At 36.3% G+C, this 22,859-nt stretch overlaps 1 protein-coding gene across 1 annotated transcript in view; it reads left to right on the forward strand.

Moving 5' to 3' along the window:
- The first annotated feature begins 345 nt into the window (after positions 1–345).
- Positions 346–22,859, forward strand: part of LOC106066639 (chitin synthase chs-2-like) — a 40,208-nt gene continuing 17,694 nt past the window's right edge. The window contains exons 1-10 of the mRNA XM_056013972.1: positions 346–619; positions 1,858–2,063; positions 4,492–4,679; positions 5,739–5,832; positions 10,911–11,077; positions 13,009–13,088; positions 15,851–15,959; positions 20,555–20,705; positions 21,320–21,413; positions 22,716–22,820. Coding sequence (XP_055869947.1) covers positions 442–619; positions 1,858–2,063; positions 4,492–4,679; positions 5,739–5,832; positions 10,911–11,077; positions 13,009–13,088; positions 15,851–15,959; positions 20,555–20,705; positions 21,320–21,413; positions 22,716–22,820 — 1,372 coding nt within the window. The 5' untranslated portion in view covers positions 346–441. The remainder of the gene's footprint in view (positions 620–1,857; positions 2,064–4,491; positions 4,680–5,738; positions 5,833–10,910; positions 11,078–13,008; positions 13,089–15,850; positions 15,960–20,554; positions 20,706–21,319; positions 21,414–22,715; positions 22,821–22,859) is intronic.

Consider the following 22,859-nt stretch of genomic DNA (forward strand, 5'->3'; position numbering starts at 1 on the left):
CAGGCGTGGGTGTAAGTGGGGGTTTGTCTTACATTGATGGTACAATGAAGGTAAATGAGATTAAACTGCCCAAACCCTGGTTTTCGTGGTTTGAGAAAGGAGGATTTTTTACGGGTGGGGAAAATGCTAGGGGCTAGAGATTTTGAACATTGAACAGTTTGTTGTGACCAATTCATTTATCTTTGGTAGCCTAGCAGAAAGAGCTTTCCCATTGAACTCAATATGACGAGGCACTCACACATCTAGTGATTAATTTTGATTTTTATTCATAAATTATTTATTCCTCCTTTGAAAAGCAAGTCATACATAAGCGGTTCTCAATCTATCATGGTCTGTTTTAGAAATCTAGTGTTTCAAAGGTCAGTTGATGCTCTAGTGTGCCTAGCACAGGTAGTGGTCATCTCACTCTGGACATACAATGAGAGCACACAGTCAGGTGTGATGGGGGCTCTCTTACCCATCTCCTTAATCTTCGTCTCAGTGGGCAGCTTGGACAACTACGTCATTTCCGGGTTCAGCAACGGGACACCGACCTATGGCTTGGTGAGAAGACTTCTGAAGAGGCGGAAAACAAAACTTTGTTTCCTGATGAGCATTTGGAAAATAATTTTTACTTTTGGTAAGTGTACTTCCGGTAGAGTGCAAGGGGCGTAATATAATTTTAATTTTAATACTTTTAATATCTTTGTGTATTTATAATTTGGACAATTAGGTAAAGTTTCGTCATGTACAACTCTACATCAAATTAAACATCAAATTACAATAAAAGTCATGGTGGCTAAGTAGTAAAGCGCTTGGCTTCCGAAACGAGGATACCGGGTTCAAATCAGGGTGAAGACTGGATTTTATTATTTGGTTATCTTTAAGAGTCCACTCAGCTCTAATGGGTACCTGACATTAGTTGGGAAAAAGTAAAGACGGATGGTCGTTGTGCTGGCTAAATAATGCCCTCGCTAACCGTAGGCCACAGAAACAGATGACATTTACATTACTTTGCTACAATAAAAACTTTGGCCAAGGGCCAATGCAATTACCTTAAAATGTCCACTGGGGAATTCCATTCAAAATATGTTTCAAAGTAATCAGATCTTTGTTCTACATTTTGATTTTTACAATACCTCTATTCAGCTTTGTGGAAACATCCGGGAACCCTCTGGGTGGAACCTGGCCACGTTACTCGAAAACGCCTCTAACTATGTTCCTAGAAACTTGAAGTTGACGTACATTGCTTGGAAAAGAAATAATAGCTATTTGGCCACACTGGGAAAATTCTAGTTTGACCGTTATTTTTTTTTTTAATTAAAAAAAAATTAATTAAAGTTTGTTAGAGGAGCTGAAAATCTGTATGTTACACATACCGTATTTTCATGTATTTCGGCATGTAGGCCCTATTGATTAAATAGTTTAATTAATTCATAGACGTTTATGAGCATTTATAATATTAGAAATTCTAGTGGATTAATACATTCGCCTAACCAGCATTTTTTTCTCGGTTGGAAGGGGGAGGTGAATGAGGCCGGTTAAACAAAGTTTCTTTTTTTTTTTTTTTCTAATTTAACATTCATTAGTTATAAGGAGCAACATAATAGTTCTATAAATTGTATAAAAAAAAATAATTTTAAAAATAATAAAAGGAATTGCCGCCCTTTTAAAAAATAGTATATTTTATATTTTCTTGCTCACATATTTTTAAAATAAAAAATAGCACACATATTATACATACTAATGTAAACCAAATTTTGATTCACTATATGTTACCACAGTAGGTTCACTGGTCATGACGTTAGCTATCAATCATGGATTATAAAGTTTCACATTTCCAACTCATTGTCGCCATGTTTGTGTTTTCTTTTGAAGCCTATGCCGCCATCTTCTTTAGTGGGACAAACCAGGTCTGTTGGAAGACGTTTTTATTTCTGAAAAACTACGCCCCGGACTGCTCTTTACACAACTCATTGAGCTTGACCAGTGGTCCACTTTTACTAGATCTGCCCAGATGTTCTACCTACTGGCCTTTCTATCTGGCCGTGATTAACATCGCAGCCAGCATTGTTTCTTATAAGGTAAGGGAAACGCTTTCTCTCAGTTTTGGCTGTAAACGCTGCGTAGCATTTATAATCAACCGCTAACGTGATCAAGGTCCGTGTTCGTTAGTCAATCCCAGCTGGAATGTTTCAGAGTGTAGTACTGTTTCTCAAACATCTACCAGCTGGAATGTTTCAGAGTGTAGAACTGTGTTTCTCAAACATTTACCAGCTGGAATGTTTCAGAGTGTAGTACTGTGTTTCTCAAACATTTACAAGCTGTAATCCCCCCTCACCCCAAACAAAACAACTTTTGTTCTCAATTCTTAGGCTAGCTGTTATATGGGTGATCGCCTCCATCTAAAAAAAAATAAATAAATAACACTAATGTTTTGACTATTTCATGACAATTACTATGCCCAAAATTGTAAACAACAAGGATTAAAGTACACTATTAAAACCCAGACAACATTATGATGTTAAGTAACGCGACACTAATTAAACAAGAACTTAAATTCAAAATCTAATTCAAAAAACAAACTATTGTTTCTCACAATAACATGCTTCAAGACAAACATATAGAAAACATAGGTGTGTATCATCCTTTTTAAAGACATAAATACAATGAAAATATTTAATTTGTCGTTGGCGTTTTGCGCCGAATGTCCTGAGCCAGAACCGCGGCGCCAAAGGCTACTGTTTCGCTTTTACTTGTTGACAGTATAGCTTACTATCTATCTATCTATCTATCTATCTATCTATCTATCTATCTATCTATCTATCTATCTATCTATCTATCTATCTATCTATCTATCTATCTATCTATCATTTAGTCTCTCAGTATCTGCCTGTTTGTCTGTCTGTGTCTCTCTTTCTCCCTCACTCTCTCTCTCGCTCTATCTCTTTATATATATATATAGATATATATATTTATTTATTTATTATGACACACATTTTTTTTTACCACCAATAAGACTATCAATAACACGTCACCTTTTTGTCAGCTAGGAAAGTCAGCTTGCCAGGTGCAAGTTCAGACTTCGTGTTTCGCTCTGCCACTTAGTCTTGTCACACCTTTGACATTTGGGCTGCTGTGTCTCTTTCAAGCTTATCCGGAGTATTTACAGGTTAGACCAAAAGGCCTACGTTTTTTTTTCTTTTATCACGTAATAAATTTGAATTATTCTTCGCTATAAATGTAACCATTATCAGAAATATTCTCAAGCAAAAGATGGTTTAGAAATAGCAAACCTCCAAACCTTTCCCCACATTAATGATAAGGTGGGTATAGGGCTGATAGTTAATTATTTGTTGGTGATGGATTATTTTGTTGGATATCGTAACTGGGGAAATAAATGCCACTTCATTATATATAAATATACAGTGCTTTTGTTTCGTAAAAATAAAAATAAGTGCCGGTACTCAGCGATGGATTGCCTAACTTTTAACTACGAATAAACGTTAAAATACAAGAAAAGTAATATTTTTTGTCCCCACATTGATAAAAGGTTTCAGTACGCCGTATCGGTGTTCCCGTCACAAAAAAAGCACTGCTTATATATAAATATGTGGATTGAGTCCCCTTATTACATTGCGACACGTTTTGTCTCCCACTCACATTCTTTGATTAAGTTGGAATTTTGCATAATTATTGATAGTCGATAACACTAGAAGATTCAATCAAAAAAATTAACCAATTGTTTAATATTTAGTACTGATAAATTCATTTTTGTTTAATTTAGCAGAAAGGAAGATAAACCCTGTAATTTTTGGAGAAATGAGGGTAGTTAGCGGTTCTTTACCTTAGAATACCTTTGTTTTTAAAAAGTATTCTTTTTTTTTTCTTTTGCTTGTTAATAATGCAAGCGAATTGTTGTTGAGCTGTCCACATGACACCCTAATGATAATTGTTGTTGAGCTGTCCACATGACACCCTAATGATAATTGTTGATGTGTTGTCCACATGACACCCTAATGATAATTGTTGATGAGCTGTCCACATGACACACTAATGAGAATCTTTCGAACGTTCGCAAAATTGTCCTTAGTTAAAAAGCAAGCTCCATTGATGGTTGGGAGTTTTTTTTTTCAAAGTTCAGTTATTTATAATAATAATAATAATAATAATAATGATAATAATCTTTATTGTCCGTATGGAAATTTGTCTTACAATTTGTGCATTACACCAAACAAAAAACAAGTATATAAGCTATTGATCTACTCAACCCACAGTTTGCGAGGTTTCAGATCTTCTCTAGTGACTTAATTTACAGAGTCATTCACTAATGAAATACTTGACAACCTATACAAACATTACTTATCAAGCCCTGCCCCCCCCCCTACTATTTCTTATTTCGCCCTATCTAGTATAAGAACGATATACGACTAGTAGTGTAGGAAGATGCTAGATCAAGTGTTGTTTTTTTTTAAACTAATAGGAACAATGCCATTTTGTTTCACCTGTTAGAGACTTTTTGGCTGTGAGATCTCATGGTCCCACATTGGAACCAAGGATCCATATCTTGGAAGGATCTTACACGATCTCAATGCCAAATATTGGTTGGCGTATCTTGGTGTTGTCTCGTATCTCACGTACATCTACGTCACAAAACACGTGTGGACATCTCGTGCCGAGAAGATGGCGAGAACTGAAAGGTACTTGATCTATTTCTCTCTTTTTTTTTTGTTGGTGTTTACTTTTTTTTAAAAATCACGTCTAATGTTTTTGTAATGGAATTATAAGTTAGAAAGATACGTAAGGCTACATTATGGTTATGAAAGAACCAAAGTCTTCAGAAAATCAAATGTCATACTCAAATGTAAATGTTTCAAATGTAAATTTGTTTATTGTGGATTGCAATATAATTTGAATGTTTTCAACTTGTTAAAAAGTATTGGTAAAGTAAGTAAAGTTCCCCTTTCAGACCTTGTGGTCTATAGGGCAGTTGATGTAAAGGTCATCTGCTTCCGTGGCCTACGGTTAACAAGGATGTCACGTGGCCAGCACAAAGACCAACCGCCTTTACTTATCCCTAACTAATGTTAGGTACCCCCATTAGAGCTGGGTGGACGCAGAGGCGCCCGAAGATCCCGAAATTAAAAATTCCAGTCTTCACCAGGATTCGAACCCCGGTCCCCGGTTCAGAAGCAAAACGCTTTACCGCTCAGCCACCGCCCCTCCAGTTAAAAGTATTACTAATGCTAAGAATGCAACGGAATGTATTAAATGAACAATATGTACAAGGTCGAAGAAATTTTTGACCACTGAACATACCATACGAATTCTTAATATAGACTTTGATCTTAGGAATCGCCGCTATTTCATAATGGGTAATGCGTTTCAAGGGCGGGGTGCGGTGGCTGACTGGTTAAGTGCTTGGCTTCCGAACCTGGAGTCCTGGGTTCGAATCTCGGTGAAGACTGGATTTTTGAATTTTTGGATTTTTAGGGCGCACCTGAGTTCACCCAATTCTGATGGGTATCTGACTTAAGTTGGGTAAATTAAAGGCGGTCACATGACACCCTGCTCGTTCAATATTGGCCAGAGAAACAGATGACCTTAACATCATCTGCCCTATAGATCGCAAGGTCTTAAAGGGAAACTTTACTTGTAGTGCGGTTGAAGCAATGCCTTTTCAAAATCAAATGGCTTTATTTCAACTTAAAAAAACTTTGTCACTGTTTGAATGCTAACCATAATGAATTATTGTCTAGGTTGTTTGTGAATCCATTGTATTGTGGTGTACTTGTGGAGCATTCGATGATGACCAACAGGAGAATTCATGATCTTGAACCAAATGCTCTAAAGGTAAAAATGACTACATGTACTAGTCTTATCTATATCTGAGAAATAGTACCATTGGAGGGGCCATGACTACATATACTAGTCATATCTATATCTGAGAAATAGTACCATTGGAGGGGCCATGGCTTCATGTACTAGTCATATCTATATCTGAGAAATAGTACCATTGGAGGGGCCATGACTACATGTACTAGTCATATCTATATCTGAGAAATAGTACCATTGGAGGGGCCATGATTTCATGTACTAGTCATATCTATATCTGAGAAATAGTACCATTGGAGGGGCCATGATTTCATGTACTAGTCATATCTATATCTGAGAAATAGTACCATTGGAGGGGCCGTGACTACATGTACTAGTCATATCTATATCTGAGAAATAGTACCATTGGAGGAGTCCATAACTACATGTACTAGTCATATCTATATCTGAGAAATAGTACCATTGGAGGGGCCATGACTACATATACTAGTCATATCTATATCTGAGAAATAGTACCATTGGAGGGGCCATGATTTCATATACTAGTCATATCTATATCTGAGAAATAGTACCATTGGAGGGGCCATGACTTCATGTACTAGTCATATCTATATCTGAGAAATCGTACCATTGGAGGGGCCATGACTACATGTACTAGTCATATCTATATCTGAGAAATAGTACCATTGGAGGGGCCATGATTTCATGTACTAGTCATATCTATATCTGAGAAATAGTACCATTGGAGGGGCGATGACTACATGTACTAGTCATATCTATATCTGAGAAATAGTACCATTGGAGGGGCCATGACTACATGTACTAGTCATATCTATATCTGAGAAATAGTACCATTGGAGGGGCCATGATTTCATGTACTAGTCATATCTATATCTGAGAAATAGTACCATTGGAGGGGCCATGACTACATGTACTAGTCATATCTATATCTGAGAAATAGTACCATTGGAGGGGCCATGATTTCATGTACTAGTCATATCTATATCTGAGAAATAGTACCATTGGAGGGGCCGTGACTACATGTACTAGTCATATCTATATCTGAGAAATAGTACCATTGGAGGAGTCCATGACTACATGTACTAGTCATATCTATATCTGAGAAATAGTACCACTGGAGGGGCCATGACTACATGTACTAGTCATATCTATATCTGAGAAATAGTACCATTGGTGGGGCCATGATTTCATGTACTAGTCATATCTATATCTGAGAAATAGTACCATTGGAGGAGTCCATGACTACATGTACTAGTCTTATCTATATCTGAGAAATAGTACCATTGGAGGGGCCATGACTACATGTACTAGTCATATCTATATCTGAGAAATAGTACCATTGGAGGGGCCATGATTTCATATAATAGTCATATCTATATCTGAGAAATAGTACCATTGGAGGGGCCATGACTTCATGTACTAGTCATATCTATATCTGAGAAATCGTACCATTGGAGGGGCCATGACTACATGTACTAGTCATATCTATATCTGAGAAATAGTACCATTGGAGGGGCCATGATTTCATGTACTAGTCATATCTATATCTGAGAAAGTACCATTGAAGGGGCCATGACTACATGTACTAGTCATATCTATATCTGAGAAATATTACCATTGGAGGGGCCATGACTACATGTACTAGTCATATCTATTTCTGAGAAATAGTACCATTGGAGGGGCCATGATTTCATGTACTAGTCATATCTATATCTGAGAAATAGTACCATTGGAGGGGCCGTGACTACATGTACTAGTCATATCTATATCTGAGAAATAGTACCATTGGAGGAGTCCATGACTACATGTACTAGTCATATCTATATCTGAGAAATAGTACCACTGGAGGGGCCATGACTACATGTACTAGTCATATCTATATCTGAGAAATAGTACCATTGGAGGGGCCATGATTTCATGTACTAGTCATATCTATATCTGAGAAATAGTACCATTGGAGGGGCCATGACTTCATGTACTAGTCATATCTATATCTGAGAAATAGTACCATTGGAGGGATTTAAGTACTAGTCATATCAGTATCTGAGAAATAGTACCGTTGGAGGGGGTCCAGGTATTAGTCATATCAATATCTTACACGAATAAGTCTTTTTGTAAAGAGTTTCTCTTTGAGAAGTGTATCTAGGTGTTGTAGTCACAAACAGCCACAAACAGTGTCTATACCTGCTGCCTTGGTTTGGTAGTTCAGGCGCGTCGAAGTGTTAAATCGCTGACAGGTCAAACTGACATTGCAATTATCTTAAGCGTTGAGCCGAAGACTTCTAAGCGTAATGAGGATTGTCTCCTTCTGCCTGTCTGAACAAACTTCTGTCAGGTTAAGATCCAAGAAGATTTAAATTATTGCATGCTTATTACCGATGGCTCGTATTCCAAGACGCGCAGACTAGAAGTGACCGGGGATTCAACTCTCTCTATCTGGATAGATTCTTTTAGAGGTTATTTCTCCGACTTTTCATTATAGAATCAATTTGAAATTTTTGCAAAACTTTTCATTGTTGAAGACATAGACATAAATAAATATAGACTGGCCGATTAAAGAGTTTTATGAAACGAAAATCTGTGAATTGCAATTGTGTGTACTTTATTATATTATGGTGGGAAGCGTGGTCGAGAGGCCAAGTACGCTTGAACTTGGCTTGGCTTGGCTACCTAGAAGGGGGCTCGAGGTTCGACACCCGACTCGGGCAGAGTTGTGTTTACTGAGCGCCTAAAGGCAGCACGGAAAACCAACTCCTAGATACCCCCTCCCCCCACCGGTCCACAAATGAGATTGGACCAAAAGCGCTCTGAGCATGCTATAAGCATGAAAGTAGCGCTATATAAAAGCTATAATAATAATTTATGTGCAGTATAAAAGTTAAGTGCTTTTTTAACTTTGTTTTTAATATACACAATGATACACACCTATATATATTGTAAATAAGGAGGCAGTGTAGTTTTGTTTAATCTCTAAGAATGAAGATCATGCAATTTTTCATAATTCGGAAATCCGAATACAATAGATATACATGTGTTCAAGTTACATGAAGTTACTTCCTTCGTCTATATTTATTTATGTCTATGGTTGAAGACAATACATGGATCAATTTTAAAAAATATCAATTAAATAATCAATTAGTGGTAATTAAATAAATTGTTCTATATACAAAAAGGAGGGGCGGTGGCTTAGCTGGAAAGCACTTGGCTTCCGAACCGGGGGTCCCAGGTTTGAATCATGATGAAGACTGGGATTTTTAATTTCGGGATCTTTGGGCGCCTCTAAGTACACCCAACTTTAATGGGTACCTGACATTAGTTTGGGAAAAGTAAAGGCGGTTGGTCTTTGTGCTGGCCACATAAAACCCTCTTTAACCGTGGGCCACAGAAACAGATGACCCTTATATCATCTGCCCTATAGATTACAAGGTCTGAAAGGGGAACTTTATACAAAAAAGGGAGATAAGCCTTGCATCATTGAAGGTCTTCTACTTTTACCCAATATAAGCTTTGTTTTTTTTAGCGGCCCCCGAAAGGGGAATAGCTACTATTAGTTTTATGTGATCTGTCTGTACGTCCGTCGGTCCCGTTTAGATCTCGTAAAATATAAAAGATATAAAAAAAATCCGACGTATGATATTTTATAGACCTTTCAAAATTCTAATGCAACGGATTCTTTTTACGGAAGGTGAAAAATTTAATTTTTTAGAATTAATTACGGAAGGTGTTTTCTCATAAAAATACGCCAATTTTACAACTATTCACTTATCAACAAAAAACAAACACGAGAGACCATTTAGTAAAGAGACAACTATGTATCATATTTTTACCACATTTAAGCAAACGGTTTCAAAGTTTTTTTTTAAAAACAAAATTTCTTTTACAATTGGATTGCTAAATAAAATCAGTACATTCACAATACAAATACAAATTTACAAAACAAAATGTCTACTTTTTTCTTTAAGGAGAACAAATATATTAAGTACACATAGAAGTGTACTATAATTTAACCCTTAAAACGCGTATGGTAGTTTAGCCTCTAAACATCAGAATTGTAATTCCATTTTGTTTTCACTCACTGAAAAACAACTCAGCACTTTAAGGGTTAAAGCAACAATTTATAAGTACTGTATGTCGTTATACAAGTGAACAGATACACACCACAAACAGACCATACTTTTAAAGGGAAAAAGTTTTTTTTTTTTTGTTTTTTTGTTGTGAAAAGTTTTATTTGTCGAGGCTTTCAATGAGAGATTGGCTTTTTACAAAACAATTAGATCAATTAGATAATCATTCCTTAACATCAGTTAGGCCAGGTTCACATCTAACTTCAGCTTCACCCTCACCTAGCCCTTGGTCTTTTGAACCATTAAGGCACCACACAAGATCTGTCAACCGTTTTCTTCATTCCTGTCTGTCCTTTGCCTTTGATAGAACTTCATTCACTGACAGGGCTGTCTATTCTTTGATCTTGTCTTCTAATCGTCTTCCTCTTCATATTCTTCCTGGTACTGTTCCATGAAGGAAGGTCTTTGCGAGGACCAGAGGACCATGTGAAGTGGCCATAGAATTTCAGTTTAAGTTTTTGACAGTGATTAGCAGGTCATCGTGAAGTCCGATAGCTGTATTAATCCTGTTTCTCGTCTCCTTATTCGTGATGTGGTATTTGTTGGCGACACCTAGGATTTAACTACATCTTCATAGCTTTTAGTTCATTGAATACACAGGAATATTATCAACGTAATAATAAAGACATTAAGAAATATCCGTATCCTGTGGTATAAGTCGTTAGTCTAACTATCAATACAACAGTATCGGCAACACTTTCTACACCTGCATGTCTTTTCTGTTCATATCGACTGGAGAGCTGTTCAGAGCTAAGAGTTTCTAATATTCTTTCTGACAATATTGAAACCTGCCTTTTTACCTGCTTGAGTGGACCACTTTGGGGACCGATTTTGAGTTTGTATTTCCAAACAAAATATCTTTGTAACCTTGTTTATATTTCGCTTTGTATTTAAAAACTTCTAGACTAAATCACAAATGAATTTCATGAGTTTTGCGTTCGCCCATTACAGAAAAAAGCCATGTGGATGGTGGAAGTTAAAGGGAATGACAATATTCATGTTCTGGCCGAGTCCAGCTCCATGCTGAGATCACTCACAACCCCCGTTATATACGTCTGCGCTACTATGTGGCACGAGACCAGGCATGAGATGATACAGATGTTGAAGTCCATCATGAGGTAGGTTCATTGTCCACCTTGAGGTATGTTCATTGCTCATCTTGAGGTATGTTCATTGTCCATATTGAGGTATGTTCATTGTCCATCTTACGGTATATACAGAGTCCATCTTGAGGTATGTTCATTGTCCATATTGAGGTATATCATTGTCCATCTTACGGTATGTTCATTGCTCATCTTGAGGTATGTTCATTGTCCTTCATGAGGTATGTTCATTGTCCTTCATGAGGTATGTTCATTGTCCATCTTACGGTATATTCAGAGTCCATCTTGAGATATGTCTCATTTTTTCGGCGCTAATAAGTAAAGTCAAGAGATAAAGGATGCAGCAAGTAAAGACGGACGTAAGATAAAGGATTCAGTATCTAAGGACAGGCGAGAAATATAGTATTTAGTAAGTAAAGATAGTCGAGAGATAAAGGATGCAGTAAGTCAAGAAATAAAGGATGCAGTAAGTCAAGAAATAAAGGATGCAGTAAGTCAAGACAGAGATAAAGGATGCAGTAAGTCAAGACAGAGATAAATGATGCAGTAAGTCAAGACAGAGATAAAGGATGCAGTATGTCAAGACAGAGATAAAGGATGCAGTAAGTCAAGACAGAGATAAATGATGCAGTAAATCAAGACAGAGATAAAGGATGCAGTATGTCAAGACAGAGATAAAGGATGCAGTAAGTCAAGACAGAGATAAAGGATGCAGTAAGTCAAGACAGAGATAAATGATGCAGTAAGTCAAGACAGAGATAAAGGATGCAGTATGTCAAGGCAGAGATAAAGGATGCAGTAAGTCAAGACAGATATAAAGGATGCAGTAAGTCAAGACAGAGATAAAGGATGCAGTAAGTCAAGACAGAGATAAAGGATGCAGTATGTCAAGACAGATATAAAGGATGCAGTAAGTCAAGACAGAGATAAAGGATGCAGTAAGTCAAGACAGAGATAAAGGATGCAGTATGTCAAGACAGAGATAAAGGATGCAGTATGTCAAGGCAGAGATAAAGGATGCAGTAAGTCAAGACAGATATAAAGGATGCAGTAAGTCAAGACAGAGATAAAGGATGCAGTAAGTCAAGACAGAGATAAAGGATGCAGTAAGTCAAGACAGAGATAAAGGATGCAGTATGTCAAGACAGATATAAAGGATGCAGTAAGTCAAGACAGAGATAAAGGATGCAGTATGTCAAGACAGATATAAAAGATGCAGTAAGTCAAGACAAAGATAAAGGATGCAGTATGTCAAGACAGAGATAAAGGATGCAGTATGTCAAGACAGAGATAAAGGATGCAGTAAATCAAGACAGATATAAAGGATGCAGTAAGTCAAGACAGAGATAAAGGATGCAGTAAGTCAAGACAGAGATAAAGGATGCAGTATGTCAAGACAGGGATAAAGGATGCAGTAAGTCAAGACAGAGATAAAGGATGCAGTATGTCAAGAGATAAATGATGCAGTAAGTCAAGACAGAGATAAAGGATGCAGTATGTCAAGACAGAGATAAAGGATGCAGTAAGTCAAGAGATAAATGATGCAGTAAGTCAAGACAGAGATAAAGGATGCAGTATGTCAAGACAGAGATAAAGGATGCAGTATGTCAAGACAGAGATAAAGGATACGATAAGCATGCATAGATGTAACCCTGCCGGACTAAGTAAAAAAAGGACGTTTGGGCCACGAGCCCTTCCTCAGCTACAAAACAAAACAAAACAAAAAAACAAAAACAAAAACAATTAGCAAAAATAGGCTTAAGTTAACTTATCTGTCCGATGTTGTTCTCTATCGATTGTTAAAGTTTTCGCTTCTAGTGCTGAACATTTCAGAACACTAACAGAGCTTGTGAATGTCACAGTAAAACGAAATTGACCATCGTTACTTAGTCTCAATCTCATATCTAAGACAATTGAACCGCAACTGATTTCTGACATGTCCACAGACTGGATGTTGACCAGAGTGCCAGGAAACACGCTCAATTGTTTTTCCACGTCAATGATCCAGACTACTACTTGTTTGAAGGTAGGTCATTTCTAGCCATGAACTCATCTATGCGCGGGAAAAAAATGAGTTGGGATATTTATTAGTTTTTTAACAACAAAATCGTTGATTTCGAAATTATTTCTTGACTGCTGGGTGCTGAAAGATAAATAACAGAAATAAATAGAGTTAGTAGTTCCGGTTACAGAAAAACTAGAGATGGTGTCTTACACAGACCTATATATATATATATTATATCTAGACTGGAAAACGGTGACAAGTTCATATCAGCGATTGATCAACTCACAGACTCATCGTTTTATTTCATGAATTTGCATGAATAAATAGTTCTGTGATTAATACATAATAATATTATGTATTAATCACAGAACTATATATTCATGCAAATTCATGAAATAAAACCATTTCCTGTTAGTTTCCATTAAGATACCATTACTGAAATCTTAAATCGAAATAATTCACGTAATAATATTCACATAATAATTCACATAATAATATTATGTATTAATCACAGAACTATATATTCATGCAAATTCATGAAATAAAACCATTTCCTGTTAGTTTCCATTAAGATACCAATACTGAAATCTTAGATCGAAATAATTCACGTCTATTGATTTTAGTCATCTAATGAACACTTAAATAGATTGATTACCTATATTTTCTTAGATTATGTATCTAAAAATGTGCAAAAATAATAATTATGATACAAGTTTGCTTTTTTCTATATTCAGTTACTAGATCTAGATCTAAACATTAAATTATATGTTACATAGGTTAGGGTTGAAAAAACAACAACTTTACTTCTTATAACTACTTTACAAAACAACACATTGTTTCAACTTTTTAAAAAATTCACGAAATTTGTTGTAGTGTTAAAAGATATCTATGTCCAGTCTAGATATAATATATATATAGGTCTGTGGTCTTACACTTAAGAGCACTACATCGATGATGTACTATCACCATCTTAGACAGAACACTACAAATATAACGTTGGCTAAAACTGTGTCTTTCATCACCACCAAGCAAGCCTTTTCCTAGTGGAGATTTCCATGTTAAGCTAAACAATATCAAGGTCGCTAAATTTAGCTTCAAAATTGCCAATTTAATACAATGTTCAAACGGAAGCGCTTTAAAATTCAATTTCTTTTTTGCTAAAAAGTGAATATTAATTCTTTCCGTAATGGACCTCATTCACCAATCGTAAACAAACAACATTTATCCACGTGATAATTTTGATAAAACAACGAAGAAAAAAACTGTCACGTGACAGCCTGTGTGTATTACGTAATTTATATAGAAGATATTGAGAATCACGTGACTAAATGTTGTTTGTTTACGATTGGTGAATGAGGTCCATTAGTTTCATTGTTTCTATATTATTATTATTTTGGCTCATCTGTATTTCACTATCCTGTTAGAATTACACTTCGTTAACGTGTTTGTTATCAGAAGATGTTTGTATTTGGTATCGACTTATAGGAGAATGCATGCTCCATTTACACAACACAAATCAACGTTTTTAAATCCAAAATCAATTTAGTTTAATGGTGGGTCAAATCAACGTTGGCATTGTCAATTAGGAGAGAAAAAGTTAATTATCATTCAGCCTTTTAAAAACATAGCCTATCAACCATAGACATATATATATATATAAACTGGACGAGGAAGAACAAATTATTATGGGAAACATTTGGGAAAAGATAAGTTTGTATGAGTTATACAGTAGTTATGAGCAGTGTAAAATTAAAAGTATTTATAGTTTTTTTTTTTCAGCCATAACCTATATAATTAATATATAGAACCCTTACTATATTATTATATCTCTAATCGTGCTTACCAAATATACCTTATGTCAGGCGAGCATTCTGATAATCTTTTGGTATAAAATGTTTTCATTTTAGCTTATTTGGGTCTTCTGCTGAAAACAAATCCCTTAATAGATATATTCAGCTTTAACTTGAATTTTGCCTATGACATCGCACCAAATGCAAAATCGAGCTAGTTGGCTACTAAATAAGATTATAATAACAAAATTACAAGCACACAATTATTGGATGACTGGTTCTTAGAGACAGTGGAGTTCAGTAACCAACATAAGAAGTATCATAAATATTCAATTTATTGAAGCAAAAGTGAAAATGATTTTTCAACCTTTAGAATTTATCCCTTGCCTTGTCCTATCGTACTACGAACACTAGAGCACGTTCTGCTCATTTTCTTTGACTTTTTTTTTTTACTAAAAACTAATTCTAACTATTTGAATCGATAAAACGACTCCATACATTAATAAAGAAGCCATGTCAACATAGATCCACATCACAAACCTATATATATATATATATTGCCTATGTCTATGATTATGAAACAAAATCAAAATATTGGGAATATGGCAGTTTTGTAATTTTCAAAACTAAAGATCATAGTTATATATTGGCTGAAATGTTAGTCCAAGAATTTATAGCTCAATTGCCGCCATTTTTTTTTTCACATAGATATAGTACATCAAACATATTTGACTTCCCCCAAATAAAAATAACTTCCTACTTCCAGTCTATATTTATATATGTCTATGCTATCAACGCTTCAATTACTTTTTAGACCGGAAACGCCATAAAAAGCTTGCAACTTATCATTTTCCCGCTATGTATGAAAATCTCCAATAGAAGAATTTGTGATATGTAACATGCCGTCAACGATTTCAATTTTCGTCCTGCTTGATCTTTGATCTGTTGTTTCTGAAGACTCAAAACTCGTGTGTATGTGTTCTGTGTTTTCAGCTCACATCTTCTTTGACGACGCCTTCCAGGCCCACGAGGAGAATGAGCTCCTCTACAGCGTCAATGATTACGTCAAAGAGCTGGTGCAGACCGTGGACGTCGCTGCTAGGTAAGGGGAACTAATAGAAGAAGTTTAAAATGACTCGTGTGTTGTCATCAGGCATGAGCTTGTAGGCAAAAGTCGAGGACGATTGTATGAATAGAAGCGGTAGAAAAAAATTCGATTGACAATAGTGTTATAAACCTAGTGGTGGCACAGATGGGGGTAGTGTGTGTGTGTAGTCAGCCGACGCAAATCGCCCCAGGCCAGCGCTAGACGAGCGTGACGAGTTACGACGGTCAGCCGAGACGAGTTTCAACATGTTGGTTCGGGAAGAATCGGCGCCGTGAACACAGCTCAGGAGCGTCACGAGAATTGTAGTCATCTGACCACCCAGAAACGTCGTGCGGCGTTCTGTCCGGTTCGAGAAGGCCAGCAGGGACCCTATATAAAGAGCGAAGGTATCAGAGACGGACGGGGGGAGACAACTTCTCGAGCTACGGTTCGTTACTACGGCTCAGTACAAGTCCGAGACGAGACAGAGAGACTAGTGCAAGAGTTGATACGACGGCACGGCTATTAACAGGAGAGAGATTTGTACAGTCTTGTGTTACGTGCTGCCAATTGTACAGTCTTGTGTTACGTGCTGCCAATTGTACAGTATTGGCTGTTATTTATTGACATTAAACTATTACGTTATTTGGAGCCCTGAGTTGTCAAGTTCTTTAAGTTGGTGGTGTATGGTGCAGTTTGCAGAGAGCCTGGATAGTGAGATTCGTAACAATATCTAAACATACACGTAAGATACTAAGTGAGCTAATAAAAGCGTTGTAAAAAAGCGGTCGATAGGCTTTCACTTAACTTCAAAAGGACTTCCAATATTTTTGTTATAAGTTTCACGATTCACGATCACCTGTAAAGTAAACAGACGAATGAAACGACCAAGTGGCGTAGCATGATACCTGTGGGCCCGGGTTCAAGAATATATTGGCGGGCCCCCTCCCCTAATAAGAAGAATACAATGTATGACAAAACAATGGAGTAATCTGAACGTGTCGGTACATTGACCAAAAGACATTCCAATGCTAGTAGAGTAGCTTTTTAATAATTGTATTACGTTTTACTCTGTTAGAACTCCAACACGAATTTAAAGTCAATGTTTGTACAATTTTTGAACAGAATGAAACGAGTTAACGGAGTTTCAAATATAGAGCTTTAGCCTAGTAGTTTATTTAAGGATAAATGTTTTTTTTTTCTTAATTACTTGTAGCATTTGTTCAGTAAATTCTGCTGACGTTTGATACTCACCTATATGAAAACCTAGAAATGACTATATAATTTCTATTTCTTATGGATGCTGCGTCAAAGGAGATCACTAAACAGTATCAAAAAAAATAATACGAGTTTGAAATCAACTTTTTATTTGACTTGAGTGCTGCCACCAATTATAGAGACAAATGGTACAAAATTGATATCCTATAGTACCGGTATTTTTTTCCAGAACTGCATTGTCCAACAGGTCTAGTATCTCGTTTTGAATCTGTTGGACTTTGATTTCCTGTCAAATTTGAATATTCATAGCAATTTTCTGATGTGTTTGTATAAATATATGGCGTTAAACTTCTTTAAGAGCTATGTACCAAGTTTCAACCAAATACTAACCATTGGTCAGTGAAATGCTCTATTCCATGATCCATTTAGTTATCTGTCTATCTTCTAGATCTTGTTATAAACCTGCTCCCCAAGTCGGTTTCCTCATTCATTGCAATAGCACAAACCTATTCAAATTAAATGATTCCTATGTTAACACTTTGATGTTTCTTTGGCTTGCTAAATATTTAATGTTATTTTTATTTGGTTTAGATTTCATCTCCTTTTTATTCTGATATAATGATTACATTAACATTTTGTATACAATACAGAAGACAAAACAATGCGGTGAAGACTTTCGAGGACACATCGTCTTGATTGAACGTCTTACACTATTTCACAATGTAAATTTCTTCGGATTCAATAGTTGTTTTTAGGTCAGACTAATTTTTCTTTATATCAGACACATTTTTTTTATGTCAGACTATTTTTTTGGTCATAGATCTACTACCAGATTATACTTTCACTTACAATAACACACACGACAAACAGTTAACGCATCCAAGTTGAGCAGTCAAGGTTATTGAGAAGTTGTATATAGTTCCTGATCATTTACACTGTTCAAACTAATATACCCACTGCAGTTCATCAATTATAAATTCATAGTCGCAGATATACGAGCATATAATACTATTAAGCAGTCAAGGTTATTGAGAAGTTGTATATAGTTCCTGATCATTTACACTGTTCAAACTAATATACCCACTGCAGTTCATCAATTATAAATTCATAGTCGCAGATATACGAGCATATAATACTATTAAGCAGTCAAGGTTATTGAGAAGTTATATATAGTTCATGATCAAAATACACTGTTCATTGTAATATACCCGCTGGAGTTCATCAATTATAAAGTCATAGTCGCAGATATAGGAGCATTAGCGAGTGGTCAAAACAAGATTAGATTTTCATGTTCATTGCAAAGAGCGAAGATCCAAGGTTGTTAATTATTAATGATTTTGTTGGTACGTTTACCAGCTGACGGATCAGCCTGAACGCTAAGAATACAAGATACTTCATTGTTGTATTGAGAAAAGTTGATATTTACATATTTTAAATACAAAACAAAATAAAAACATATTGAGCTTTGAGAAAATTGAATAATTTGCAGCTGTATCGAAATTTTAATTATTGACACTCAGGACTATCCCTGTTTCTTAACCAACCTCTCCCCATCCTCCCTCCACTCCTGTACCAATGTTTTTATGAACAGACAAGGGGGAAAAATAGGACGATATGGAAACGATTGTCACCCTAAACGCACGGTTAGGGCTTGCCACCATTACAATTTACAAAACTTGATGCAAAGCAAATCCTTACATTAAAGCTTCAAACACTGGTTTTGGAGTTTATAGTAATTTTGATACAACTTTCAGGAAATTTTGAGTGAGCTTTTTACATTCTATTTTTTTATCGATTTTTACAAAAGTTCTCAACAAGTCAAGGGTCATGGACCCAAGCGCAATGGGCCCCTAATGGCCGTGGGCCCGGATTTAATTGAGCCCCTTCGCGCCATGGATGCTACGCTACTGGAAACGACACAGAACATTTATTTATAAGGTGTATTATATTATTGTTTATCTTATCTGTCTTATATTAAACATTGTAGGATCTACCTCAAAAAGCAATATTTTCCTAAAATACATATTGATTCATTCATTAATGTATCAAGAGATCCCAGCAACTGCCGAATCGACCCACATGAAATTTCGTACATTGACTCCTTTTACGAATTAGGTGCTGGCTAAGACACGTTTTAGGCAGATTTGCTGTCTGAACGCCGCTGTTCGCGATAAACCACAATTTTTCTATTAAACCTTTATTTTTTCATCTTGGTATTACCCCCCCCCCCCCCCCATCCCTAAAAAACGCGTTCTATAAATAAATCATAAGTGGAAATAGCACAAAATAAAACTTTCGCATTTTTAAAGCATATTTTTTTCCTCCTTTTCCCTAACTCAACCCATGTTTATGTTGCCTCACGTCATATAGTATTTTATTTCCGCTTCCTTCTAGATCTAATTCCTAACAGCATCAAAAAAAGATAAAGATCTATTTCTATTTCTTTTATTTGTTTGTTCGAGAGAACACGGATCTTAATGATTTCGTGCGTTTGCGTGCGTAAATAAGAATACATTGTCTTTTCTCTACATCTTCATTGTGAAAATTGTAAAAGCGGAGGTGGGGGAGGGTTCCGGCCGAAAGAGTGTGTAGAGAAGCCGAGGAAAAGTCAGAGACTGTACTTTGGGGCTTTGTTTGTAGTGGGCTAGAGGGCGAAAAATGCGGGGTCTGGAGTGGAATAGTAAAAGCGATAAAAAAATTAAAAGAGTGTGTGTGTGTGTTTTAAAGCAGGTCGTTCCAATTCAAGTTAAAAGTCTATGTTAGAGAAACAAAATATTATTGTAAACCTATTTCCCTTGACTAATCCTTTTTTTTTTCCACGTGCTAACTATGTTTTCTGTGTTTAGGTTGAAGGCAGAGTGGGGCGTAAATGGCCTGACCGAGTGGGTTAATGTGTTGCGAACTTTAGTTTTTAGTATCCATTTCTCGACTGAGGATTGAGGATTGTTTTTCGTTTTGTGTTAGTTAATCGGGATATGTCAATTTCACTTGGAGGATTGTAAAAGTATTTCTTTTATACCGGAAGTATTGACTGATTATAATTGGATTGTGCTCCTGCAACCAGAGAGTTACCGGCGACCTGAGACTCAGTGAGTTGGTTTCTTTAGTTTAATCCCACGTCGAAACAGTATGTTGGGGGGGGGGGTCCAAAAATGCGGCCCATTTATCGGAAACTAAACGAAAGAAAGGGGGGGGGTGTACCTGCTAAAACAATATCTAGTCTGGGAACAAATCAACGTAGCCAGTTTGTAATGCTAGCTGGATTGCATTCTACTTGTATCCTGATTTTATTGATTATAAATTTCAGACCTGCTCCAAAATTGATGACGCAATATGGAATATTCGTGCGTATGTTTTACTAAGAGTTTTTTTTTTCTATTATTTCTTCCTAGTGCTGTACACAAGACAGAGCTAAAGCTACAATTTACAAGAACGGACACACCCTATGGCGGAAGGTTACAGTGGACACTGCCAGGCGCCAATACACTGACTGTCCATCTAAAAGATAAGATGAAAATTAGACACAGAAAAAGGTGGAGTCAGGTAGTGGATAGAAACTATCTAAGAGTGGATTTCGTTTACAGTAGACATTTTTATAGATAAAATCAAATAAAACCTAACAATGATATATAGCATGAGGCGTGGTGGCTGACAGGTAAAGCGCTTGGCTTCCGAACCGGGGGTCCCGGGTTCGAATCCTGATGAAGACTTGTTTTTTTTATTTTCAGGATCTTTGGGCGCTTCTGAGTCCACCCAGCTCTAAAGGGTACCTGACATTAGTTGGAGAAAAGTAAGGGGGTAGGCCGTTGTGCTGGCCACATGACATCCTTGTTAACTGTAGGCCACATCAACAGATGACCTTTACATCATCTGCCCTTTAGACCACAATGGGGAACGTTACTTTTTTTAAAAATGATATTGTCATATAGATAGATCTAAAACAATATTTACCTATAAACATGCTCACACACACACACACACAAACAAGAACAATTAAACATGAAAGACAATGCCTTTTTCAGTGTTTGGCAAGATCAAACGTTCGCCGCATTTTGTAAATATCGCAGATGATAATGTCGAGGTTTATGTATAACCTTGCATTATATTCTGATGTGGTCAACTAATTTTTGCATACTTTATAATCTCCTCTTCTCCAGGTGATGTACATGTACTATTTCCTGGGTCATCAGCTGATATCATCCAACCTGACTCTGGCTAGGGCTGAAAACACATTTATACTAGCGCTGGATGGTCAGTTGATAGTTGTACACAAAGCTTATATTAACTCACTCCGAATGTCTGTCTGTCTGTCTAGGATTCTATGACACTTTTGTTTCTCCCACTTTCCAGTCTCAGATCAAGTTGAAATTTTTGGACAATTATTCATTGTCGGTGACAACTTATAAATTAATAAAAACTAACAAGTTAGTTAATCCATTAGTGGTTATAAATTATATTTTAAATAGAAAAAGGGAGCTGAAACTCGCAATACAGCTAAATATAGCAATGGTTCACTCCCTTCAACCAATATAAGTTTGTTATAAGTATTTTTATATTTTGCTTCTATTCTCTTTAGTTCTATCACTCAGATTTTCTTGTCTTCTTCTTCCTCCAAAACTCATTTTAAATTCATACGTTTAAAGCTTAACCCTTAAAACCCGTGCGGTAGTTTAGCCTCTAAACGTCAGAATTGTAATTCCATTTTGTTTGCACTCACTGTAAAACAGCTCAGCACTTTAAGGGTTAACCAGACAGTGACGTTCGTCTTTATGGTCGAAAATGATCACAATCTCATTCTCTATGAAGACAAAGATGAGCACGAAAGAACGTCTATGAGATGAGGGAATTGATGAAAAACCAGCTTTTAACTACCTGCTATGTCTTAAGACTCTTTAAGATTCTTTCCTTGTTTGAATTGATACTTATTTAATGTGCATATTCAAGGAACTAATCTCAATTCATCTGTGAAAACGATAAGAAATCACATTTGTTTTACATTCTGTCGCTAGTATAGACTCAAACTAAAAGACTTGTTTTGTTTGGGGGAAAAAAGATTTTTTTAAAAATACTTAAATAATAAATAATATAACCGCAGAGCCATATGGCCACATAGCCGTAAAACTGAGACTAAAGCCATTGAACCACAGAGACACATTACCACAGAACCAAAAACTGAGTCTAAATCCATAGTACCACACAGCCACAGTACTATAGAACCATAAAACTATGGAGGAACAAAGCCATAAAACCACAGAACTTTAGAACTAGTCTGAATTGGAAAGCGAATGGCGATCTAACGCCCGTCGTAACAATTGAAAAAAATGCCACTGGTTCTTCAGCCTTCCAGTCTTAATTAAACGCTTTTATTACCCCTGTGTGTTATCTCTAAAAGAACATTTTAAATTTAATAATGAGGAGGTGCTGATGATCTGTTACTATCTTAAAAAATAACTATCAGGGCTGTGTTGTTATTCATTTCTTTCGATATGGCTTTAGTTAGATCTAGGATCTCGTAACTCTATCATTGAGATTCTCACTCGTTAAACTCTCCAGGTGACATCGACTTCCAACCATCAGCTGTTCAGATTCTTGTAGACAGAATGAGAAAAAATCCAGCTCTTGGCGCAGCGTGTGGAAGAATTCATCCCCTGGGCTCTGGTCAGTAATCTTAGAACTCCATTAAGTATTCTAAAGATT

The sequence above is a fragment of the Biomphalaria glabrata genome, chromosome 16 (genome assembly GCF_947242115.1).
Source record: "Biomphalaria glabrata chromosome 16, xgBioGlab47.1, whole genome shotgun sequence".
NCBI classification, from domain to species: Eukaryota; Metazoa; Mollusca; class Gastropoda; family Planorbidae; genus Biomphalaria; species Biomphalaria glabrata.